Source organism: Mauremys reevesii, linkage group 10, assembly GCF_016161935.1.
Source record: "Mauremys reevesii isolate NIE-2019 linkage group 10, ASM1616193v1, whole genome shotgun sequence".
Classification (NCBI taxonomy): Eukaryota; Metazoa; Chordata; order Testudines; family Geoemydidae; genus Mauremys; species Mauremys reevesii.
In genome coordinates this window covers 24,488,779-24,510,752 of record NC_052632.1, presented here as the reverse complement: position 1 = coordinate 24,510,752, position 21,974 = coordinate 24,488,779, and the positions used below count along the sequence as shown (strand labels likewise).

The 21,974-nt window shown below is 40.1% G+C and overlaps 1 protein-coding gene across 1 annotated transcript in view; it reads left to right on the top strand.

Annotated features, from left to right (window-relative positions):
* The window catches only part of PRTG (protogenin), a 117,872-nt gene extending 110,279 nt beyond the window's left edge, over positions 1-7,593 (top strand). The window contains exons 16-20 of the mRNA XM_039492397.1: positions 2,123-2,305; positions 3,506-3,626; positions 4,681-4,846; positions 5,812-5,916; positions 7,067-7,593. Of these exons, the coding sequence (XP_039348331.1) occupies positions 2,123-2,305; positions 3,506-3,626; positions 4,681-4,846; positions 5,812-5,916; positions 7,067-7,453 (962 nt within the window). The 3' untranslated portion in view covers positions 7,454-7,593. The remainder of the gene's footprint in view (positions 1-2,122; positions 2,306-3,505; positions 3,627-4,680; positions 4,847-5,811; positions 5,917-7,066) is intronic.
* Positions 7,594-21,974: the final 14,381 nt, after the last annotated feature.

The following is a 21,974-nucleotide window of genomic DNA, read 5'->3' as shown; positions in this document are numbered from 1 at the left end:
AGGTTTGAACATGTTATCCCATTATTAAGATCATTTGAATCCAAAAATGCTCTGACACTCAGTGCTAAATTTCTTCAAGGACCCATTTTAACTCATAAGCTAATTAACAGATTTACTTGTAAATCTCAGAAAATTTATTTTGTACTTGAAGTATAAGTGGTGTAATATTGGGGAAGACATGCTGTATTCATCATATAGTATTAAGTGGTTGAATTCCTGCTTTAAATATATAGTTCAACTCAATCTTAACTATGGGAACCATGAGCAGCAATTTCCAGTAAAAACTTGCTGTGTATACTTAGAACAAGGGATATGGAGACCTGTAGATTTTATAATAGACCACTGATCATTTTCATGTGATCTCATACTGAAAATGCTGTAGAGGGCAGGCAAATGGAAACACATCAATCTCAATCAGTTTTGCAGTCACTGATTTTGTGTTTTGATTGATAGGTTAAAGCTTGAGGATTAGGGAATAATTCAGGTTTCTGACACTTTAAAACAAGCTGTTCTGCTCTTTTAAGGTTAGATTTAAATAGTCTAGTGATAGATATGTTGAGGAGGGCATGAAAGGAAGTTTGGGAAAATGCAATGATAGTCCCATGTTCCTCCCTTGGCAGGAAAGCTGAGGTAGTAGCATTTTTAATGTTCATTTTGACAAGAACAGCTAGTCACATGTAACACCTGGTACTAATTTATTCCCAAACTAACCTTCTGCAGAAGATTCCAAAATGTCAAGAGATCTAAGACTTCTTCCCAGCTCAGACTTCAAGGGTACATTTCAAATAACACTGAGGATTATTATCCATTTTCCAACATTTTAAAAATCCTTAATTTGACCTACCTCGTGCCAATAACAGCAGAGTCTGAATCGTTGCTTCAGTTTGTTGCTTATTTGCAACATGAAGAATCTTTCTTCCTTGGTTTGTTTTTCCCCCTACCCCTTTTTCCAAACTCACTTGAAGTGCATCAGAAGTTACAGCCTTTACACACTTGGTGTGCAGTAAATCAGCACAAATTGCTTAGTTGCTTTAGAAGTGCAACTGATTCAAAAGGAGCTGCTGGAAAGAGCCTCTAGTATTGAAAAATAACCTTTCACCCTTGATGGTTACAGATACCTTACATTTGACTTCAAGTGCTTTTAGCTAATGGATTTTTTTATGGAAAAGCTGGGGTAGCTAAGTGAGTGGAATCTATGGAGAAGCACAGGGATACGTTAGGTCCTGGAGCTGCCACTATTTTGGAAAGAAAAATAACGTATTTCTATAGCAGGAAGAAACACAGAAATGTATTTCTATGGCATTTTAAAAAGCAGTTGGAATTGTAAGCACCAGTCTGCAATCCCTGTGCAGGAAAAATCCTCATTGACTCTGATAGGAGTTTTGCCTGTGCAAGTACTATGTGACTGAGTCCTATTCACGTATATAATCTGTGTTTCTGGCTGCCTTCATATGTGAGAGAGACATTTTTTCTGATCTTTTTCTTTGTAGTCCTGCTTGGGTATATGATAATCAGCTGAACCTGGCTGGAACTAAATAGGGTTGAATTGATTTTAAAATTACAGGACGATGCTGCCCAAACCGGTCTCGTTCAGGTTGCCAAACCGACCTGAGATTCTGTGTGTTTCAGTTCAGCTGCCTGCATCCCAATGCCGTGTCACATTTGCATTATGATGTCAGTGAAGAAGGAGCTGTAATCTGGGAGCTCATCGCAGACTATATGGGGGGAAGCTCCTGGAGCATGGATCACAATGCAAATATTGTCATACTGAAATGCAGTTAGGGTCAGGTTTAAGTTTGCTGACTCTGTGTGGCCAGTCCTTGAATCTTGGGTCTGCACTGTATCACTGTATCTCTTTACTGTAACAGCAGAATGACCAGTGTGTGCTTTACCCATACAGTGCAGAGAGAATACAACAGACAGAATGAGAAGGGATTATCACTGTTCACTTCAAATCCTGTATCTGATGGTTAGGATGCAAAGGTTGTATTCTCTTTTCTACACAAGAGTCAACGGTTGTGAGGAAGAAAGGGACTGAATCTAGCCCTTGCTAGCTAACTTCCAGTAAATTCCCTGCATTGTTTGCCTAACTTAAACTTTTTTTAAAACAATCTTTTAATAGGAGCAATAACCATGGCTTTGCTGGAGAACCTGGTGGCTGGAAATGTCTACATTGTTAAAATAGCAGCATCCAACGAGGTGGGAGAAGGACCTTTTTCAAATGCAGTGGAGCTTGCAGTCCTGCCAAAGGAGACTTCGGAGTCCAACCAAAGGCCTAAACGATTAGATTCAGCAGATGCCACAAGTTAGTAAAAATGTGTTAGTTACTGTCATTGTCAAGGACCTGAGAAAAAGATCTGTAACTGTTTTTTATCCCATACTCATTTCCTGGATTATGCAAAAGCCACATCTTTTTGTGTCCGTAATGAGTACAGCACCTTTTTTCTAACTGAAACCATTTTCAAGTTTTTTGTCCCAGTATGCATAGTTGCTGGTTTCAGTTTTTTCCCAGCTACAGAGAATGTATGATTTGAAATGCACATTCTTGTCTTGAATGTGGTTTAGAATGTTCCATCAATTTCAACTTTGTAGCTGTCTGTATTTTTTCAATCTGTGATCATTCCCTTATGGCATTTAAAATGTAATTAAAGACCCATATTTAGTATGATATATTAGTGTGATGGGATGAGTCATAGCAAGAACTCCTGCAAGGGTGAAGCCAGGAGGGGCAAGATGGCTCCCTCAGTAGATATGTGAAAATTTCCTCTGTTTCCTGGGATTCCAGCAGCCCTGGAGCAGACTTTGTGAGTCATTACCTACCTGTAAACAGTCCTTACCAAAGAAGGCATCCCACCTACCGTACTTTTTGTGAACATCTGCCTGTGTCCATTGTATACCTTGTGAAAATTAAGCTATATCTCTTAGTAATTTTTTCATATGTGAATGGAATTTTAAGTTACCCTCTGCTGTCATTAGGTGGTGGAATTTATCTATGTGTGGTCATCAAGATTTGGAAGGCTTTCTAAAGCTGTAAGTGTGAGAGAGATGAGGACAGGGCAGTAGTTATTCAGAGAGGTGTACTTTTTGCCTTTTATTGTTTCTAGACTGAGATGTTACACATAATGGGCCAAAAACTTAATTTTTCCTTATTCGGGCAACTATTCATGCTCGTGCGCTTGGTCTCTCTCTCTCGTTCGTTTAGTGAGTAAAAACAGAGTACAGGCTCCCAGGAATTGGTGCAATATGATGTATTAAACAAAAAAACCCTCATGCTATTGAGCCCTCCCAGGTGAAAATGTTCAGAAATCCACAAGCCATTTATATACACTGCAAGTTATTTCAAAAGCAATGTGAAAATATATGATAGCAAAGGCCTAGAAGTCCTGTTGAAAAGAAGAATTTGTTGGCATTGTGGCTGTGACTCCATCGATTCCCAGATGTAAGGACAGAAGATGATTATACTACTCAGTGAGTCTTTAAATGCCATGTGTTATTTCTGCTGCAGCTTATTCTGGCTATTACCACCTGGACCAGAAATCAATGACTGGCATTGTTGTAGGAGTTTGTATAGCCCTGACCTGCATCCTTATCTGCATCCTGATTTTGATCTACCGCAGTAAAGCCAGGTATGCTTTTATTACTGGAGAAATGAACTCTTTTGTATAAGCCATTCTCAGCTGCTCCTATATGAATGTGAACGATCAGGGATGCTTATTTACCAGAGTACTGTCCAAGTGCTTTGGATGAGGCAACTCTGAAGCACTCAGCCTCACTTCATCATGTTCATACCACTGATAGGTATCTCCCTCAGATCCCTTGCTTTCATTGGCCCTCCCTGCTTCACCCAAGCCCCTTCTGCTGTGGAAGCAGTAGAAGACATGAAGGGGAGTTAATGCTGCTTGAAGTGTCATTAAGTCTCCGGCAGGTTTCCCTCCAGACTCAGATGAATATTTGGTATTTATCAACTACCCAGCCAGCTTGGCCCCAGCCAGCCCACAGAGCCTCAACCCTACAGTATTCCTGCGTAAGAGCTTCTGTAAGCTTGGGGCAGGAGGAACCTCAAATTAAAGCCCAACTCTGCTGACTTCAGCTCCTTTGTACCAATGCAAGTGGAAGTCACCATCTAGCCCTATGTCATTAATTTCTGGAGGGAATACAAAGGACCACAAACTCATGGGTCTTGGCTGGTAAGAAAAGGAATAATACATTAGTAATTAGTAAGTCTTAACCCATAGTTTTGGGATTTGGGGATTTTTAATAGTTACTTTTATTTAAAAATAAAAAGCTTTTCAGTTCAGCTTAAACATACATTTAAAAAATATATACGTCCAGCAGAGCATAAGTATGATGAGAGGGTCTCCTTAGCTTTCTTCGGGCTCCAGAACTGCTCTGATATTCTTGATTGTTTACTCCCCCTTGATAATGTTACTAATCAATCATGAGAAATGCTTTCCATATATACATTTACAGACGGTGCAGTGTGATTTCCTGGGGGAATATGATTTTAAGGCACACAATGGCATTTGAATTCTGTATGAGTTAGAAATAGCACACGAATAAAAGCTGAAGATCAAGAACTTATAGTATTATTTGGCTAATAAAACTTCAGTGAAAAGCATTAGTCTTGATATTATATGTATCATCTATGGGCCAATTATACTCCTGCTTAACGTTGCACAGGAAAACATCTGCTCCTAAAACTATGCAGCAAGGCACTGACCAGCTATCACATACCAGCATCTCATTAGCCAGTGCGAACGAGGTGGGGAAGAGTACTGAAGGAATTGCAGAGAATGACGAATCTTTATTGCCGATGATAGTAGGAAACAGCTTCGTCGATGCTAAGGTACTGTGAGCCTTATTCACTTCCAGTCTATAAATATTTCCATGGTGCCCATTGCGATAGCACCTGAGTGCCTCCCATCATTAAAGATATATGCAATATAAATGCTTATCAATAATAATAATAATCTACATGAGGTAGGACAACCACAAGTTTTGCAGTCCGATGGGAACATTAATTTGCCAGTAAGTTCATCATAAATTTCAGCTAAACGTCCGCCCATATGCCTATGCCTTACACTGTGCTCTGAAGATTGCCAAGCATCAGAAGACATATGTTCCACAGGCCAAGAGCCTACTATTGAGAGTATCCTTCTGCTGGCTCAGAGGGTTCTATTCAAGGCACCGGGAAATGGGGCTTGTCAAAAATCTGAGCCCTGCGTCCATTCAGGCTGATAAATGTTCTAAGCAGCACCATTAAATGAGTGTGATGTGAGCTGGTACTAAAATGTGCATCAATATCTTTTTTGTATATTTTAATGGATAAAGCACATTGGGTTATATGTATCTTATAGACACAGGTTTACTAGAGTCAAGTGTATAATAATGCATGTATTAGCATTTGAGTGCTGGCAGGATGCTCACCACTGTGCAGATGTATAATTGAACATGGTCCCTTCCCCGTGAAACTTCAGTTCTAAGGGACCAATCTGGCAAACATGAGTTATCCTTACTTTCATATGTTGTCATATTGACTCAATGTATGTTCAGCACATAGAACTCTGACTTTAATGGAGCTGTTCATCTGAAGAGTGTTTGCAGGAACCAGTCCTAATTCAGTCACAGACAACACACCCATCAGTGATGCTAGCTCAAGGTGGTGGTGATGTCTAGAAGCAATGGTAGCTGAAATGTTTTGCTGTATTTGTGGTACTGTAATTATTGTTGTGCTATGGTTTATTTTTAAACTCATGGCATTTTAATTTAATAAAGCAAGATTATCTCTCTCTTTCCCTCTCTCTATTTTAGGGAGGAACTGATCTGATTATTAACAGTTATGGTCCTATCTCAAAGACCAGCTGCAAGAAAAGGTGGCTCTTCTTCCAAGATTCTAAGAAGGTGAAAACAGAGGAGGTAACCTACCCAAATTATTGTGAACACAAAAGGCCTGGTACAATCCCATGACATTGCAAGGAAGGATGTCTAGGCTTGTGGTTATTAAAATGCATTACTAAGGGCTTAGCTTCTAAGGGGATGGTTTTGGTGTCTTGGTGTTAAATGATGAACATTATACTGTCTCCTTGTAAATGCAAATTGAGATGTTATTCTTCATTTCCTGCCCCTTAACCTATTGTGTAGTGTGGCTCTCTAATGTTAAACAGGTGCTATGTTTTACCTAAAACTGACTGCACTCCATCAGTGGATGAAGGGGTTCCTGCATATAACAATCATATGTACAGATATAGTACTAAATTTGAAACTTACTTTATAAACGTCAATTGAATAATGCTCCCACTAACCTGAGTGCTAAGTAAGTAGGTAGTATTATCTCTATGTTTACAGAAGGAAAACAGACAGTGAGACATTAAATGACTCATCCAAAGTACAAAGGGAACTCTGAGGTAAAGCTAGAACTGAAACTCCAGAGTCAGTGGCTCCTAATACTGTGCTCTGACCACCCCCTCTTTGGATAAAAGGCAGCATATAATAGGTAAATAGTAAAGTCTACAGGACAACCATGCCAGCTTACACTTGCTGGGGATCTTCTCTGACTGATGTTTATGGAATCATTATGACTTGTACTGTTCTCTCACACAGTCAAGAAATAGAGACTGTCCATAGCTATGTTTAAAATACATATTCCAATACACTTCCAGACAAAAGCTTGCCCAGAAGCTGGTATGTAGCTGCATATTTCTGATGCTTCTTCAGGTAAAATATTTGCAGCAACCATAAGCATGCTGCGTGAAAGAAAATCCATGGAGGGGAAAATAGATACATAAATGTAACTTTAAAATACAAACAGGGTCTCCAGTGAAAATCAGCCTCCATTATCTGTGATTAGGTTGAATGAAGTATTTCATCTAGTACTGTAGAAGAAAACATGAGAGAGAATTGGGGCTATACCTTTTTCTCCTCCTGTAGGATGGCACAAATTGTTGCTCCCAGCTAATGCTGTTGTAGGCATTCCAGCCAAATGGGGTGGGGAATTAAACAAGCACTGCTCATGTATCTATTTGAGAGAGGTTGATTAACCTCTCTCTCACACCTTGTTTTTATCCAGCCTCAGAGAAGATTTGTCCAAGCTGTGTGCTTATATCAGCCAGGCACCACTGTACTGATCAGTGAAGATGACTCCCCCAATTCCCCAGGCCAGCAATCCAAGTTCCAGGTGCCATTCAGTATTGTAGCTGATACAGAGCATTCAGCAAACAGCGAAGGAAGCCATGAGACCGGAGACTCTGGAAGATTCTCTCATGAGTCCAATGACGAGATACACCTTTCTTCTGTTAGAAGTGTCACCCCACGCACCTCCAGTTCCTTTGCAGGCAGTGACTCAGGTGTGAACGTGAACCCTGTCTTGAGTAACTGTGAGGAGCCTCCGGCACCACTGGCTACTGACCAGACTTCTACCTCATCTCTTCAGATACAGTGCACGGTACAAAACTGAATTACCTATCCTGATGGTCATGCCTGACATCCTCACAATGTATGTCTGTTCGAAGGACAATGAACAGGGAGCCAAAGTTTAATGTGGAAAGCCTGATAACCCATCAGGTGATTCCGTATTTCTTTTGAATGTTTTTGTTGTTTTTCTTAAAAGTCACTCACTTTGAATGTTCAGTGGTAAACAATGTGAAAGGTCAGTAAAGATTTCTGACTAGAGTTAAAAATATATCACTGGAGCAAAGGGAAGGCTGTTGGCCCCTTTGCTGAATATCTACCTCAGTTTGCCAAATGGCAAACTCTGAATGACAACTGCTTTACCTCATTTGTATTATAGTTGGTCTCAGCTACATAACTGATGATACTTCCTAGTAGGATTTTTTTTATTTTATTTTATTTTTTATTTTTTTGCTGTATGGTGTGTGTGTGTGTGTGTGTGTGTGTGTGTGTGTGTGTGAGAGAGAGAGAGAGAAATCAAAGGAGTTGTATAGGTAGATGAACAAGACAGTTTAGCTGAAGCTCTGACTTTAAAAAGAGGGGACCCTTGAGGGGATTAGATAAATGATTTAACATGACTGACCTGAAGAACATCAAATGAGAAAACTGTAGGACCGTTACTTTTGAGAAAACTGTGCATTAGCATGGGAATAATGGAGTTAGTACTTCAAAATGTTCAGTAAACAGCTACATTGAGTCTTTAAAAAGTAATTGGATTCTCCTTTTTCCCACTTGATTGCTATATCTTCCAGTGTCCCAGCCTGCTTAGGACAGTGCCTTTTCCACACAGTTCTATTGTGCCAGCAGTTGCTGCCAAGATGTATGTTAAATCCACAGGGCTCTAGGGCATGCTGGATTCCCCACAAAGACATAAAACTGCTCCTTTATTGACGATTAATGCTAGAAAGCGTGGTGAAATTAATTAGTATTCAGCTTCCAACCAGCTTGGAGTGGTGTGAAAACTCTGCCTGATAAAAACACATAGAATAGACAAGTAATGCTGAATGTTTCAGTATCCCAGTACTTCATAACAGTGGTGCCTTCCATTATATATAATGAAATTACTGCTTTGCCTTATGCCTTCTTAGCATTCATAAAGTTGCTTCGGAGTATAGAAAGATGCCTTAAATGCTTCTTAGATTTTATGGGTAAATTGTGAGATTAGTAAATTATATTTCAGTTTTGCCCAGCTCTGCAGTATGTCTGAGCTGTTGGTAAAATGCAGTCCTGTTTTTTGCCTCAGTTTAGGATGCTGTTAGTGAGGAATTTTAGTTCAGGGAGTGACTTCAACCACATGCCAGTCTAAAACTCTAATTAGGCCTCAATGAAAAATAAAAAGACAGAGCTTTAGTTGAAAAGTCTGTTGAAAGGGTGAATGTTGATACTGCCTTGTACCCATACAATTCCTGTTTTATACTACCTCCTTTTAAAGTTATTCTAGTGTTATTTTTTTTTCCTGTACTCAGGGAACAGTTTGTTACTTTTGACCTGCCTCAGAGAAATTTGGGGCAAACTGACAGGGTATCATGTTTTTGTTTTTAATGGGCGGGGTGGGGATAGGGGTCGAATTCATCAATGTCGTAAACTAGTTCATATACAGTTCCCCCCACAGTTCATTTTGAAAAAGAAAATGAGACATTTGTTTATATTTTTCAAAATGTCAAAAATGTAAGGTCATGGAAAAACAGCTAGGGTGAAATACTCAGTGTCAAAACTTGCATCAGCTTAATTAACATTAAGATTTCACCCCTTATGTGATCTGAATTACTTTTGGCTGCTTATTTACGAGTCAGAAGCGAGTCAAAAGCCATCAATAAGCCTAGTGTTCTGTTTTTATTTATTTTATTTTAATGTTTTGAAGAAGCGGCCTGTAGTTACTGTAGATCTCTAGCTTGTAACTGTTTGCTCGTTCTGTACCAGACAGTACATGTTCACCTTTTCATAGCGTTGTTGAAAGAAAGGCTTTAAAATAATGTACCAAAGAATTTTCTGTAGGGGAAAAAAAAGAAAACTGCATATTATTTTCCAAAAATAATTGAATTAGTTAAAAAACTATAGATTTGAAGAGCTGAATACATTTTATTGTATAAGTAGTTACTAACAAAAAACAATAGGGCTTCTATTGATTGTAGTAGTTGATTGCATAGTTTAGTTGTATGCTTCTACAATTTTTAACTACCTTATTGTTACAAGAGCCTTTAAAGAAAGTTGTAATAATGTCTTACCAGCAGATATCTCCAAAGACTTCCAAGTGTAATTTTGTTTTTTTTTTCTTCAGCATGTAGTTCTTCAACAATACAGTATTAGATAAAATATTTTTGAATAGTTTGTATCTACTCGCTGAAGAAAAAGAAAACCTTTTTGCCAAAGATTTATTTTTTGGTCTCATCGGGCAAAATATTTAGTGTACAGTAAAGTACTGTTTCTAGATAGCTAAAATGTGAATTCTTTGAAAATAGATAAGAATGTGTAACCATAGCATGAAGTTTCACGCTTTTTCTTTCAGATTAGCCTCATTTTAGTGTTTCACTCAAAAAGGGCTGATATGCAAAGGGTAACTATTTTTCTTCTCCAAAGACTTGTTTGCTGTAAGTACTGATACACTGATATCACTTTTATGCCATACATTACTATTAACTCTACTCCTCAACTTTTTCATGCCAAAGATCAGCTACATAGGTTAACCTGTGAATAATCAGAGAGGAGCAGATTAGATACCAGTATTTTTCAGTCTGATAGACAGTGTAGCTAGCCTCAGTAGCCAAAGAGATCAAAGTATTAAATTTACTAAATTGCAATACGTCCACAGTGCTGTTTATCCATACGTTGTTATTCAAGTACTTTTTATCAGCAAATGAAGAAAACCAAAGATATTTAAGGTTACCTCAGCATAAAGGCAAACTTAGTTAGGCAATAAATTGTTCTGTCTTTTTCTTTGTTTTATGTTAACCAAATATAATATGTATCTCCAGAACCTAGCCCATATGGACACACTTCCCTTTACTTTGTCATAAGCCTAATCCAAACTAATATACATTCTTCCTATGGAACAAAGAGCATGATCACAGCAAAGATTTATGTGACCTGATGATAATTTGGACACTTTCACAAAAATAGTATTTTATGGGAAACAAATTTTCTTACAATTCAGGAGAAGCCTAGTGTGAGCAAGGTAATTCCTACACATATGGTTTGATGCTGTTCCCATTGAAATCAATGGCAGAACTCCTCTGGACTCCGGTGGGAGCAAAATCAGACACACAGTTGAAATGTTGTGGTATCCTTCAGGACATAGAGCCAGTAAGGGCGCAGTATGATTAATAATGTATGTAATTACTTTGACAGTTATGGGAATTAACTTTCAAATACATTTATGATTCTTAAAGGGCAGTTTTCATATGCAGACTTTGTCCATTCCATTGGCCATAGGAATGTCTGACAAAACTCTAGAGGCAAAATAATCATAGAATATCCAGAAATTTTTGTTGTCTGTGTCCACTGATCCTGGGTTCTGGAGATGAGAGAACACCCATTCTCTAATTATGAATTTTACTGAGTATGTTTTGGAAGATGAACATAAATGTGGAATTTTCTGTTACACCATGTGAATTGATTTTGTTAAATGTGTTAGGAACTAAAGAGCCATGGCTGGTGTAATGAGCGTATGTGCAACCCTTGTATTTTAAAAAAGAAATTCAGTTGAAGAGACTTGGAAGCTTGCATGTAAAAATTTACAGAGAAAATCCTAACATTGACTGAGTGGATTAATTAATTGGGAACACACCAAAAGACCCAGCATGCTTGAGGCTGCATCGATTTATTTTCTGTGCATTTCAGAAACCATGAAAGTCTTTCAATTTCCAGCTTTCAAGAATTCTCCTGGAAAACTGGAGAATCCTTTCAGTTTTCCCTTGTGGAATTGCTGCATCTCAACTGAACTTCTTTTTCACAAATCTGTTCTTGTAAAAGAAACTGTAAAATCTACATTTATAATTTTATTAACTGACTGCGGGCTTAAATACACTGTGCCACAGCGCAGACTGTGGAGTGTGTGAATTGAATTGCAGAGCGCACAGTCTTGTGCCCTAGCTACCTCCTTCAAAGAGCACTACATAATCTCAAACTTAGGTACTTTTTAGTTCATACCAGCATTGTCCACGTGGACCAATTAGAGCATAACACTTCACAACTCCATAGTCCACACTACGGCACAGTATAGACATCAGTTACTGAGCTGCTTCTTTGCAGACGTATGGGATTTTGACAGAGAAAGTATTCTGAAGTGTGTGTACCAGTTTATATTATTTTTAACACTCTCTTGCTCTGTGTTGTTATCCCATTGCTTTAAACTAAGGGCTGAATCCTGTTTGTCTGGCTCACATAGGCCCTGCTCCTGCTCCCATTGAAGTCAATGGCAGAATTCACATTAATTTCAGTGGTGCAGGATCAAGCCCATAAACAGTTCTGTTGATTTCAGTGGGATTATTTGCATGATGTGAACAAACAGAATTGGGCCTTAAAAACTGTATTTCAGTGTTCTAAGTATACTTCAAAGGGCCTATTTCTGCAATCCTTTCTCAGGAAAAATTGCCATTAAAATCTGAGTAAGAGCTGCATGATCATGTTCACTCCATTTATTGCAGAGGGACTGTTGTTCATAACATCACTCTGAGTTGGTGGCAAAACTCCCATTGACATCAGAGGGAACAGTATGCAGCGATCAAGATCATTGTACAAAAGTCTTCTGAAAACACAGCATAGCAGGGCCAGGTTCTAATCTCATTTGCGCTGGTATAAATCAGAAGTGATTTCACTAATGTCAGCAAAGTTATTCTGGATTTACTCTGATGCAACTGAAAGCAGAATCTAGACTAATATGTGGTGAAAAAGTACACTGCCTCGTGTGTGTATTTAAGGTTTTATAATTCAGAACAAACCCTTTGGAAAGTGACACTGTAATGCAGTAACCTCAAAAGGCCTTTTTTTCTCATAGTGATTTAAAGCAACCTTTTACCAGATACTTATAATTATTGGGATAGGTAGAAGTTCAGTGTAACAAAAAAGAATTTTAAATGCTCATTCCCAATAAATACCTGTTCATAAGGTACTTCAAAGACTGTCTTTGGAAATATAACCTAAGTCAGCATTTAATGGGCCCAATTTACTAATGATTTGTACAAGTAGGATTAATAAATAATCAACAAATTTAAGTATTTGAAACTACGCAATCTGTCCTTGTTGGAGGTTTTAAAAAATATATTTTCAGGGACAGGTAAGTGCTAATTCCAGTGTCTTCCAACGTTCCTGGTTAACCTTAGTGTACCGTTTATCAGTTAATGTTACTAAGTATCTTGAGCTTAGCTACTGGAACTCTAGAGTGGCTGGTACCAAGTAGTTACCAGGGGAGGGAGACTGGACTCTCTGCCTATTTCTAGGAACTCTTAAGAGCTTGTCTGTAACTAACTTAAAGAACTGTATTTTAAGACAATTTTTCTTTTTATGAAACCTCATTTTCTATGAAATTGCCTTTAAAAATATTATTACTCTTAAAATATTTAACACGCAAACTAGTACCCGTTTCATATTATCATATTGTTAAATCCATCATGGTTCTAACATCAAAAAATGAATTGAATTCAGGCTAAATTCTGCTCTCAGCTGTGCTAGTATAAATCTGGTGTGATTTAATTTATTTCAATGGATTTTCTCTAGATTTACACCACTGTAACATCTGCCCTGATTTACTTTAAATGGACTTAAACACGTGCTTATGTCCTTTGCTGAACTGGGGCCTGAGAGCAGAAATCCTACAATTTTACTAGTGAATTGAGCCCATTGTAGGAATTTGCTATTACATTGGTATTACATATACCTTCATTGTATCTGCCTGGTGTTTTCAGTAAAAACTGATTGTATATGAAACTTACTTTTTTTATATATATAAAAATGTTGCTTTTTGGTTGTTTTGACTTTTTTTCTTTTTGTTTTTTAAAGATGTGAATTAATTGCAAGTGTAGGACCCAGTTATGTGTCTCATATTGTGGGTGTTCTGGATCCTTTCACTTCTATATGCCATTTTTCTTGTAAGGGCAGCAATGGCTGACTTGCTAATGGAGGATAGAGCTGAATTATATTAATTTTATATTTGACTCAGGGGATCAGCTCTGTGAATTCCATTGCATGAGGGAGGCTAATGCTTGCCTTGATTTTGAATGTACCTTTTTAATGTCTTTTTAAAAATATTTTGTTTAATAATGTGGATTTGTTTTTCTTTTTATAGCATTCTAGTAAATGTTACCTAGTGGTTTTTTGTTTTTTTTTCAGGGTTGTTTATGTACTACCCAAAGGTCATGCCAAAAATGAATAGAAGTTTAAATGCCAAAATGTTTATGAAACTGCTGTCTAAATACTGATTGATTGCACAGTTTAAATAAAAGTTTTCCTTAGTAAAAGTATACCTTTTTTAAAGTAAGTCATTTTCTTTTGAGTTTCTGTGGCTAGTGGTTCAAAGCATGGGAGGATATTATAATTTGTACAATGCCATAAATCTGCATGTTGTTTTACGATATACAGGGTGTCCTGACCCAAAGAGTTTGCAGTTAGACAAACCAAGATACAGGACAACAGGTCAGGTAAGGAGGGTACAGAGATTATTAGTGACTAGAACAAAGTAGGATGGATTCTTCACAGAAATGAGTCTTAGGAAGTTTTGGAGGAGGGAGCTTAAGTCTAGGTTCTTGTTGGCCTCTCTTCAGACTGAGCACAGTTTTGTGCTATTGTGTGCCATAGCATTTCATTCACAAAGTCAGGCTGTGAGTGTACAGCACTGATCATGCCACCATGTGTCCTAACGTTTCCCAAGCACATGCTAATATGTGATCTACCATAGGATATTATCATCCACCTCAAAATCCCATGTCTTCCTCCCATTACAACACATGTTCTCTGCTTTGGCATGCTAGTTTCACTGAGAGTGATAGAGACCTGTGGTTCCAGTGTGTGTTGCCACAAAATTTTGAAAGCCTGCCGCTGATGATTTGGCACAAACTACCTCACTTACAACATTTTTGTCACTTGTCTATTGAATCCTGTGTACCAATTTATGACAACACTGTTGAAATGCAATTGCTGTTAATCAAAAAGCATTCTGGAGAGGAATTTATTTTAGATTAACATGAATCCAGTTTAATTAGCAAGGAAATGATGTTTTCTTTGGGGACTGGATGACTTGGATTGCTAACAGAGTATAGAGACTATTACCTTGAAGGCAGTTGAAATGCAGCCCAGGCCAATGACTAAACAAGGGGGTTAGTACTATCCGATGTCTGTTTTGTGGCCTGTGTGAATTAAGTTGAAAATAAGATGGTGGTTTCAAATCAGCTCTTACAGTACGTGAGACAGAACCACAATAATTGACCCCCTTGTTTACAGACCCAGGAGAGAAGAAGAAACTGAACTACTGTCACAATTTTTCTGGAGCTCCAAAACCTTAATGTGAAATAAGCCTGCTCTTCCACTGCCCACAGAGGGTGTCAGTAGCTATGAGCTGTCAGGCTGGCACCTTTCACAGGCACTAAATTCATTTATGTGGAAGGAAATGCTATTTTATAGATATTTTAAAATTCTTGAAAATAGGGTTTACAATGGGAACTGTGATGTGGTTTAAACTTGATTTTCCTTCCTGTATGCATAGTAAATGAATGGGTCTTAAATATATCATGTTTCTTTTTATTTCTCATTTTTATTACTGTCACAGGGTGACTGGCCCCTTTAAGAGGCAACGGGGTCCATTGCACCTGGACTGAACCTGCTGCCCAATTGGGTTTCAGGGAAGGCACCTGGGCCTTATAAAAGGGGACATAGCTGCAGGTTGCTGTTGGCAAATGCCTGCAGCCACCGTAGGGAGTAAGAAGGCTCCTTCAGGGCAGGGGTGGCTCTAGCAATTTGGCCGCCCCAAGCACTCATGCCTGCGGGATGTGCTGGTCCCGCGGCTCCAGTGGACCTCCCGCAGCTGCGGAGGGTCCGCTGGTCCCACGGCTCCGGTGGAGCTTCTGCAGTCATGCCTGCGGGAGGTCCGCTGTCCCGCGGCTCCGGGGGACCTCCTGCAGGCATGACTGCGGAAGGTCCGCCGGACCCGCCTGCTGCCCTGCCGGGAAAATGCCACCCCACGCGCGCGCGCTGGGGTCTGGAGCCGGCCCTGCTTCAGGGCCCTGAGTCAGAAAGGGGTACTGGCGCTACAGGGCAGTTAATCCCTTTGACAGTTACATTTCACAGCACGGATAAAATCAATGGTTTCATGAAATTGCAGGGAAAAAGTTGCCTTTATGAAACTGCTGTTAAAACAAATCCATTAGAATTCTTCTCAGACTTGCATGAATACTATTCTTGTGTCAGATTCATGAATATAGCAGCAAAAGGACTAATTCTTAAGTGACATGAGAGGAAACTCATCTAATCATGAGTTCTACAGCTAAGTGATATTGTGCTGGGTCTACTTAAAACAATTGATTTTTCTGCTTCTTTTTGTCCATTTTGGGCTGGCATTTTTTATACAGTCAAGGGCAACGATTTTTTGCTGTTTATCTTATGGGCTGCTTTTTATGCCCCACCTGGCATTATGACACAAATCTCTGCCCAGTGTCATGGCATAGAAATTCAAACCCTTTCACCTCTGCCTCCACCCCCCTATATTTTTGGGGTTTGGGGTTTTTGCCACTAATCACGCTTGTATTTGGATAGTTTTCTGGCAGCACTCGTCTGTTAATCCAGCTTAACTGGCCAGTGCACTCAGGCTGTATTGAGCTGCTCAGGTGTACTATTAAAGCTGCCCTTAACAGTTAACAAAAAGAATAGGGTGAAATCCTCACCTCCCTGATGTCAATGGGAATTTTGCCATTGACTTCACTGCTAACTTTGATGCTACATATCTTCAAATTGTTAGAACTAGCCCTTCATTTAGTTTTGCATGTGCAACTTTTAATAATTTTTAAAAAGCAATAAAATTCCAAGACACAAAGGGAGTTAAGGTTGAGAGTCCATATCATACTTTAAAAGTAAAAGGCATTCAAGGGACGTTGGGAGAAAGCTGTAGAATATGAATTGTTGTAGGCTTCTTGTTTGAACAATATGCTTGACCTACACACACACATCTTATTCCAAACCCATGTTAGGCTTGTGTCTCCCATTCCATGATTTACCTTTCACTTCCAGTCACTTTTTCCTTTGTTCATGCGAGACGCTAATAGGGACTCAATCTGTGAAGTTCAGTTTGCGAGAAACAACCTCATTTCATTCTGCAAGCACAGCGCTTTTCTTAAGCTTTATTTTAATTGCCATAAGCATTGCACTACACACTGAGGTTAGATTATTGCCATTTTCATGAGGCTGAATCTTCAAACCATTTGGAAATTGTAGCCAGTGCAGAATCCAGCTACCCACTTAAGAGGTGTCTTATGCAGAAAGACCAATTACTCTGGTGTTATGAGGTCTGTGCTGGCTACTGATTGATTTCGGAGGGATATTTAAGGTATTGATTTTGACCTTTAAAGCCCTACATGGTTAGAGTCCTGTCTACTTGAGAGAAAATTCCTGTCTTCCCCGCTGTTGTGGGACTAGCAGAAGTAATTGGAGGTGCTCATGTTAAAAAGGAAAATAATATCCCCTCCCACTATAGCTATTAAAGACAATGACAACTGAGCCTATGAAAGAAATGGTTATCAAATGGAAGGGCTGACACGGTGTTGCCTTACCTTATATTTCCTGGCTGTTTTAGAAGAGGATCATAATGTTTTCTCTGTAATACTTTTACCTTAAGAATATATGTGCTTGCTTAGAAAGAACTGTGTGGGGGCTTAACTGTGTTTACCCTCTCAAAGGAGGAAAGTAAAGCACACCTGCTTAGGCAGCCTGACTTTGCTGGGGAATTCACAGTGTAGGCAAGGATTGTGCAGCCTGAAAATGCCCCAATCAGGAGGGAGAGAGATGCATGTCTCTACCCAAGAATGGCAATGGCTGGGGAACCAGAAGGCTAAAAGTGGGTGTCCTTGGTGGGCCATAGAAGGGGAATACAGGTGCACTTGTCCTGAACTGTGACCACTGTCAATAAGACATTCTTAGGGCTGGTCTACACTACCGCAATAAATCAATCTAAGTTACACTGCTGACTTAACACTTCTCAGGGAGGTGGAGTACACAAATCGATGGGAGAGCACTTCACCAGACCTGCTAAATCGACACCACTGCATCGATCGCAGCAGTTCCAATGTAACCGGTAGCGTAGACATGGCCTTAGTGAAAGGTCTTTTTATGTGTAATGTGTTTTCCCACTTGGTCTATTTGAACCCAGTTTGAGTGACTTTTGGGACACACTAAAAGATCCTCCTGTTTCCCTGGGGAGGAGTCTGAGGGATAATTGGAGGCTGAGCAGGGTGCTGGCTGGAATCTAGTGGGACAAGAAATGTTAGGTGCTGGGATCTCCTCCTGCAGTTTAAAATGACGGGAGCAGTTAATCTGTGGGGTGCTTGAGGGATATGTTTCTTGTCTTTGACCTATTAAACTGAATTGTTTTAAAGTGTTAGTACAGTGCTCAGAGCGCTGTATGGTGCTTTATACATATAAAGAAATAAATCAGTGTGAACAACCAGAAAGTCATGTTAACAAAATTGTTTTGAATCTCTTTGTCTGCAGGGCAAAATCATGGAGAGAAAAGCTCTGATATTTTCATCAGCAAAGTTCATAAAACGTGGGGCTTTGGGATTACCCAGGAGATCATGGCAGGGCTGCCAAAGCTGCTGCACCCTCTGAAGGCAGCAAAAACACTGATCTCTCTGCAACTGGCTCCTCAGAAACTGACCTTCTCTCAATCCTTAAATACAGAATGGGGAGGGCAGGCTTAGGGCTTCCCCAGGATGCTTAGATTGTTGAGCAGTGTAAACTGCCAGTTGAAGGTGCATGTTACCAGGGCCGGCTCCAGACACCAGCCTACCAAGCACGTGCTTGGGGCGGCACCTTGGGAGGGGGCGGCACTTGGGGTTTGTTTTTGTTTTTTTTGGTTCGGCCTGGCGGTGCTGTGGGGAGGCAGGGCTTGAGAGGCGTGGCGCCGTGCTGGGGGGGCGGGGACTTGGGCGGCGCAGTGCTCGGCGAGGGCGGGGACTTGGGCGATGCAACGCTTGGGGGCGGGGACTGGGGCGACGCTCGGGGGCGGGGACTTGGGCAACACGATGCTCGGGGGGCGAAGCGGCGCGGCACTGTTTGTTTTCGCTTGGGGCGGCAAAAATGTTAGAGCCGGCCCTGATGTTACTCATGCACCAACAAGCTAGCTCAGCTTCTCTATTAGGGAGGCAAACACTACTATCTGCTATGGAGATGGACAGCTGTTGGACCTGTAGTGCATTGGCCTAATATGCTAGTTAATGCTCTGACTCAGTTGGAATAGTGTAGAACACAACAGAGTTTGTGAGGCTGGTTAGTTTGCAGAACAGATTGAAAAATTAAAAACCCAGTTCATATGCATTTCCATGAATGATGACATCTATCATGTCAGCCTCCCGCATGCTTAGAATATTGAATGCTGAAAAAGCAACAACTCATTTTCTACCAAGGAAAACAATCTGGTTTCAGCTTCATACAAAACCCACAAAGTAGAGGTATAATGAACTTCTTGAGATCAAGATTCCAAATTCAGGGATCATACTGACTGGAAGTTTGATTTCCAAATACTTTCCATTCCAATTCTTCTGCAAAACTGGAAGTGAGGATTTTTGTGTATGTTTAAACCCACAAGAGAAGAACAGTTTGATACTGGACTCCACAGAATGTTGTGGAACGATGACTGAGCTTGTTTTAAGAGGAAAGGGATCCTCTGATTGATGGAAAAGGGAGACCACTTCTAATTCACCTCTAGTTGAGAGAGCCACAGATGGAGAAGGTAAAAACTAAGATGTGGGTCTGTAAATGAGGAATTTACTGTACTGCTGCCTGGTGGCAGAATCAGTTGTTGTGCCAGGTTGAATTTCTACCATTGCACCTCAGTTTTGGCTTCTAACACTCCTGCTATCCCAGTCTTGACCTTCATACCTATAGCGCTGCCAGTTTATTTAATACCTGACCTCGGTGCTTGAATGATTCTGTTTGGATCTCTTTTGTCCACAGTCACTTTTTTCACTCTCCGTATGGTTAGTAGTCCTCTCCAGTAAGGACCTGATTCTGCACCCTTGAAATCAGTAGGAGGTTTGCCATTTGCAGAATCAAGGCCTTACAAACTAGCTCAGGCTTTTTCAGACTAATCAGTTGCCATCCCATGTGGAATTGTGCACCCTTCCTCTGCAGAACACTTGCGCCTCAACAGCATAAAGAGGCAGTTAACAATTTTCAACTTCAAAAGGGAACTTGCATAGCTCCAAGTGAATAGATTCTGATGCCTGTGACCAGCACAGCTGGTGTTCGGGAAAAGAGGAGGACTAGAGGGTGACTTAAGCAACAATGTGTAGGAGAATTACTGTTTTAATACATTACACACACAAAGCTATGTTAAAAGACCATTAATGTTGTACAGTCAAGCACTCAAAAATTAGGAAATGCCAGAATTAAGGTGGTCCATGCAATTGTATGAGAAGTATCAGGCAAACTTAACTATAGGTGACACTGCCAGTTCCACCTAGCATATTAAATTCCCGAGGTTGTCGTGTATCTCCCATGTCCAACCAGCCTAATCCATTTTCTCTTAGGTTGGTGCTCATCTACAGAAAAAGCCTCTGCCACGGTGGACTTTGAAAGCTGAGGTGAGATTCTTCCTTTCACTGTCCTGTAAAGCTTTGTACATAGTTTTGGTTTCAGCTCAATGCTCCTGTTTTAGTAGTTTTGCCCGTCATTACTTTTCAATAGCTGTCCTCCTTTGTTCACCTAATTTGTCTGCCTCCTTAGTTATATTTTATCCTCTTCGTGGGGGGTCTCTCCATAGCTTTGCTTTGTGCTCTACAGAGGCCCTGGAGATCCACATCAATGTTTTCCCTCTGTAATCCCTCTCTAATCCCACTAGCCCCCACTTCAAATCCTTAGTCTCCACCTATGGAGGACTAGATGCTGTGACTCCCTTAGACACAGCAGTAGAGCTCCCTGAGCCACCCAGCAGTTAACAGAGCATGAAGCTTTCAGATTTAGAGACTGACACCTCTAATGTCCTACTTACTAGGCATAACGCAGGTAAGTGCAAAGGAAGTTCATCTAGGCATAGTGTTCAAACCCAGACAGAGAATGTATTTGAAATAACTGATTTAATGTTTGTCTAATTTCAGGACTGTCCAGGATTTTTAGACAAGGGATCAGGACTACTACTTTCCTCTACAAAGGTAGAGGTGGGTGAATACAGCAAAAAAGCAAAAATGTTAATGAAGAACACCCCACAGTCTTAGCTTCTTTTATTGCTATTGTCCTCACCCTACAAAGCCTAATCACAGGTGCTTTTTCTCCCTAGATCTAAGAGCAACTGCCGGGATGGGATATTTTAAGAGAGTACATCACCCGTGGACACAATGGTGCCCTTTTCCTGAAAGATTAGAAAGGTCGTGATTTCTTGTAGTGCCACTTTTAATTAAATATTTTAATTGGATTAATGTATCTAGGTCACTGGGATGCCTAGTTAAGGAAGCCACAGACAGTTAAATTACAGACAGCCCTGGGATCTGCTTGCTGTCATGCATTCATATTCTGTGTTGGGCAGGCCAACAAAAGAGCGGCTAATTTGCCACAATTCATCTGAAGCCATGATTGCTAGCAAGAGGTGGAGGCTCCCTCTACTTAACTTTCTCGAGGGTGGAAGTAGTCTACATAGACTACACCTAGTTGACTTGGCTTACCACCGCTGAGGTGCAGATATTGTACTTGTGAGTCATGCCTCTCTTCATGTTGAATTAACTTCCTGTGTGTGTGTGTGTACTATGCACTGTACTGTACCTGATGTGTGTTCTGTCAATGGTGTTTTCTAGTCAGAGAATAATAGCTTGCTCCTTTATTCCTTTTGTTGTGAACGATCAAATGCAATGGAGGTGTGATTGCCTTTGTAAGTAGTATTGATAGTCTAATAAACACAATATCATGGGTCACCAGCAAGCAGGGGTGTGTGCAGGAATGTCACTGCTTTTGAAGGGGCACATTCTGTGCACCCGCCACAGCCCCAGAACCTTCCCCCAGAATTCTCCCGTAAACCACTAATCAGTCTCTTCCCCGCTCCTCTGCAGATCTCATGTTACTTAGAGTTAATTACTTTTCCAAAACAGACTCACTGCAGGATGCTTACTAGTGTATACTCTGAAGTATTATCCCAAATAATTAAAATTGAACGACAGTTGTAAAAACAAATTAACAAAGTAAAATTTTGGGGGCGGTCACATTGGTGGGTTTTTTTAATTATGTTTCTTCACTTATTTGCTAATCTAGAGAATTGTGGCAATGCTGAATGGATCTCCTAATGATTAATGCAAATAAGTGTAGTGCTATGGTAATAATAGTCATTCTGTAAAATTACATTTTGA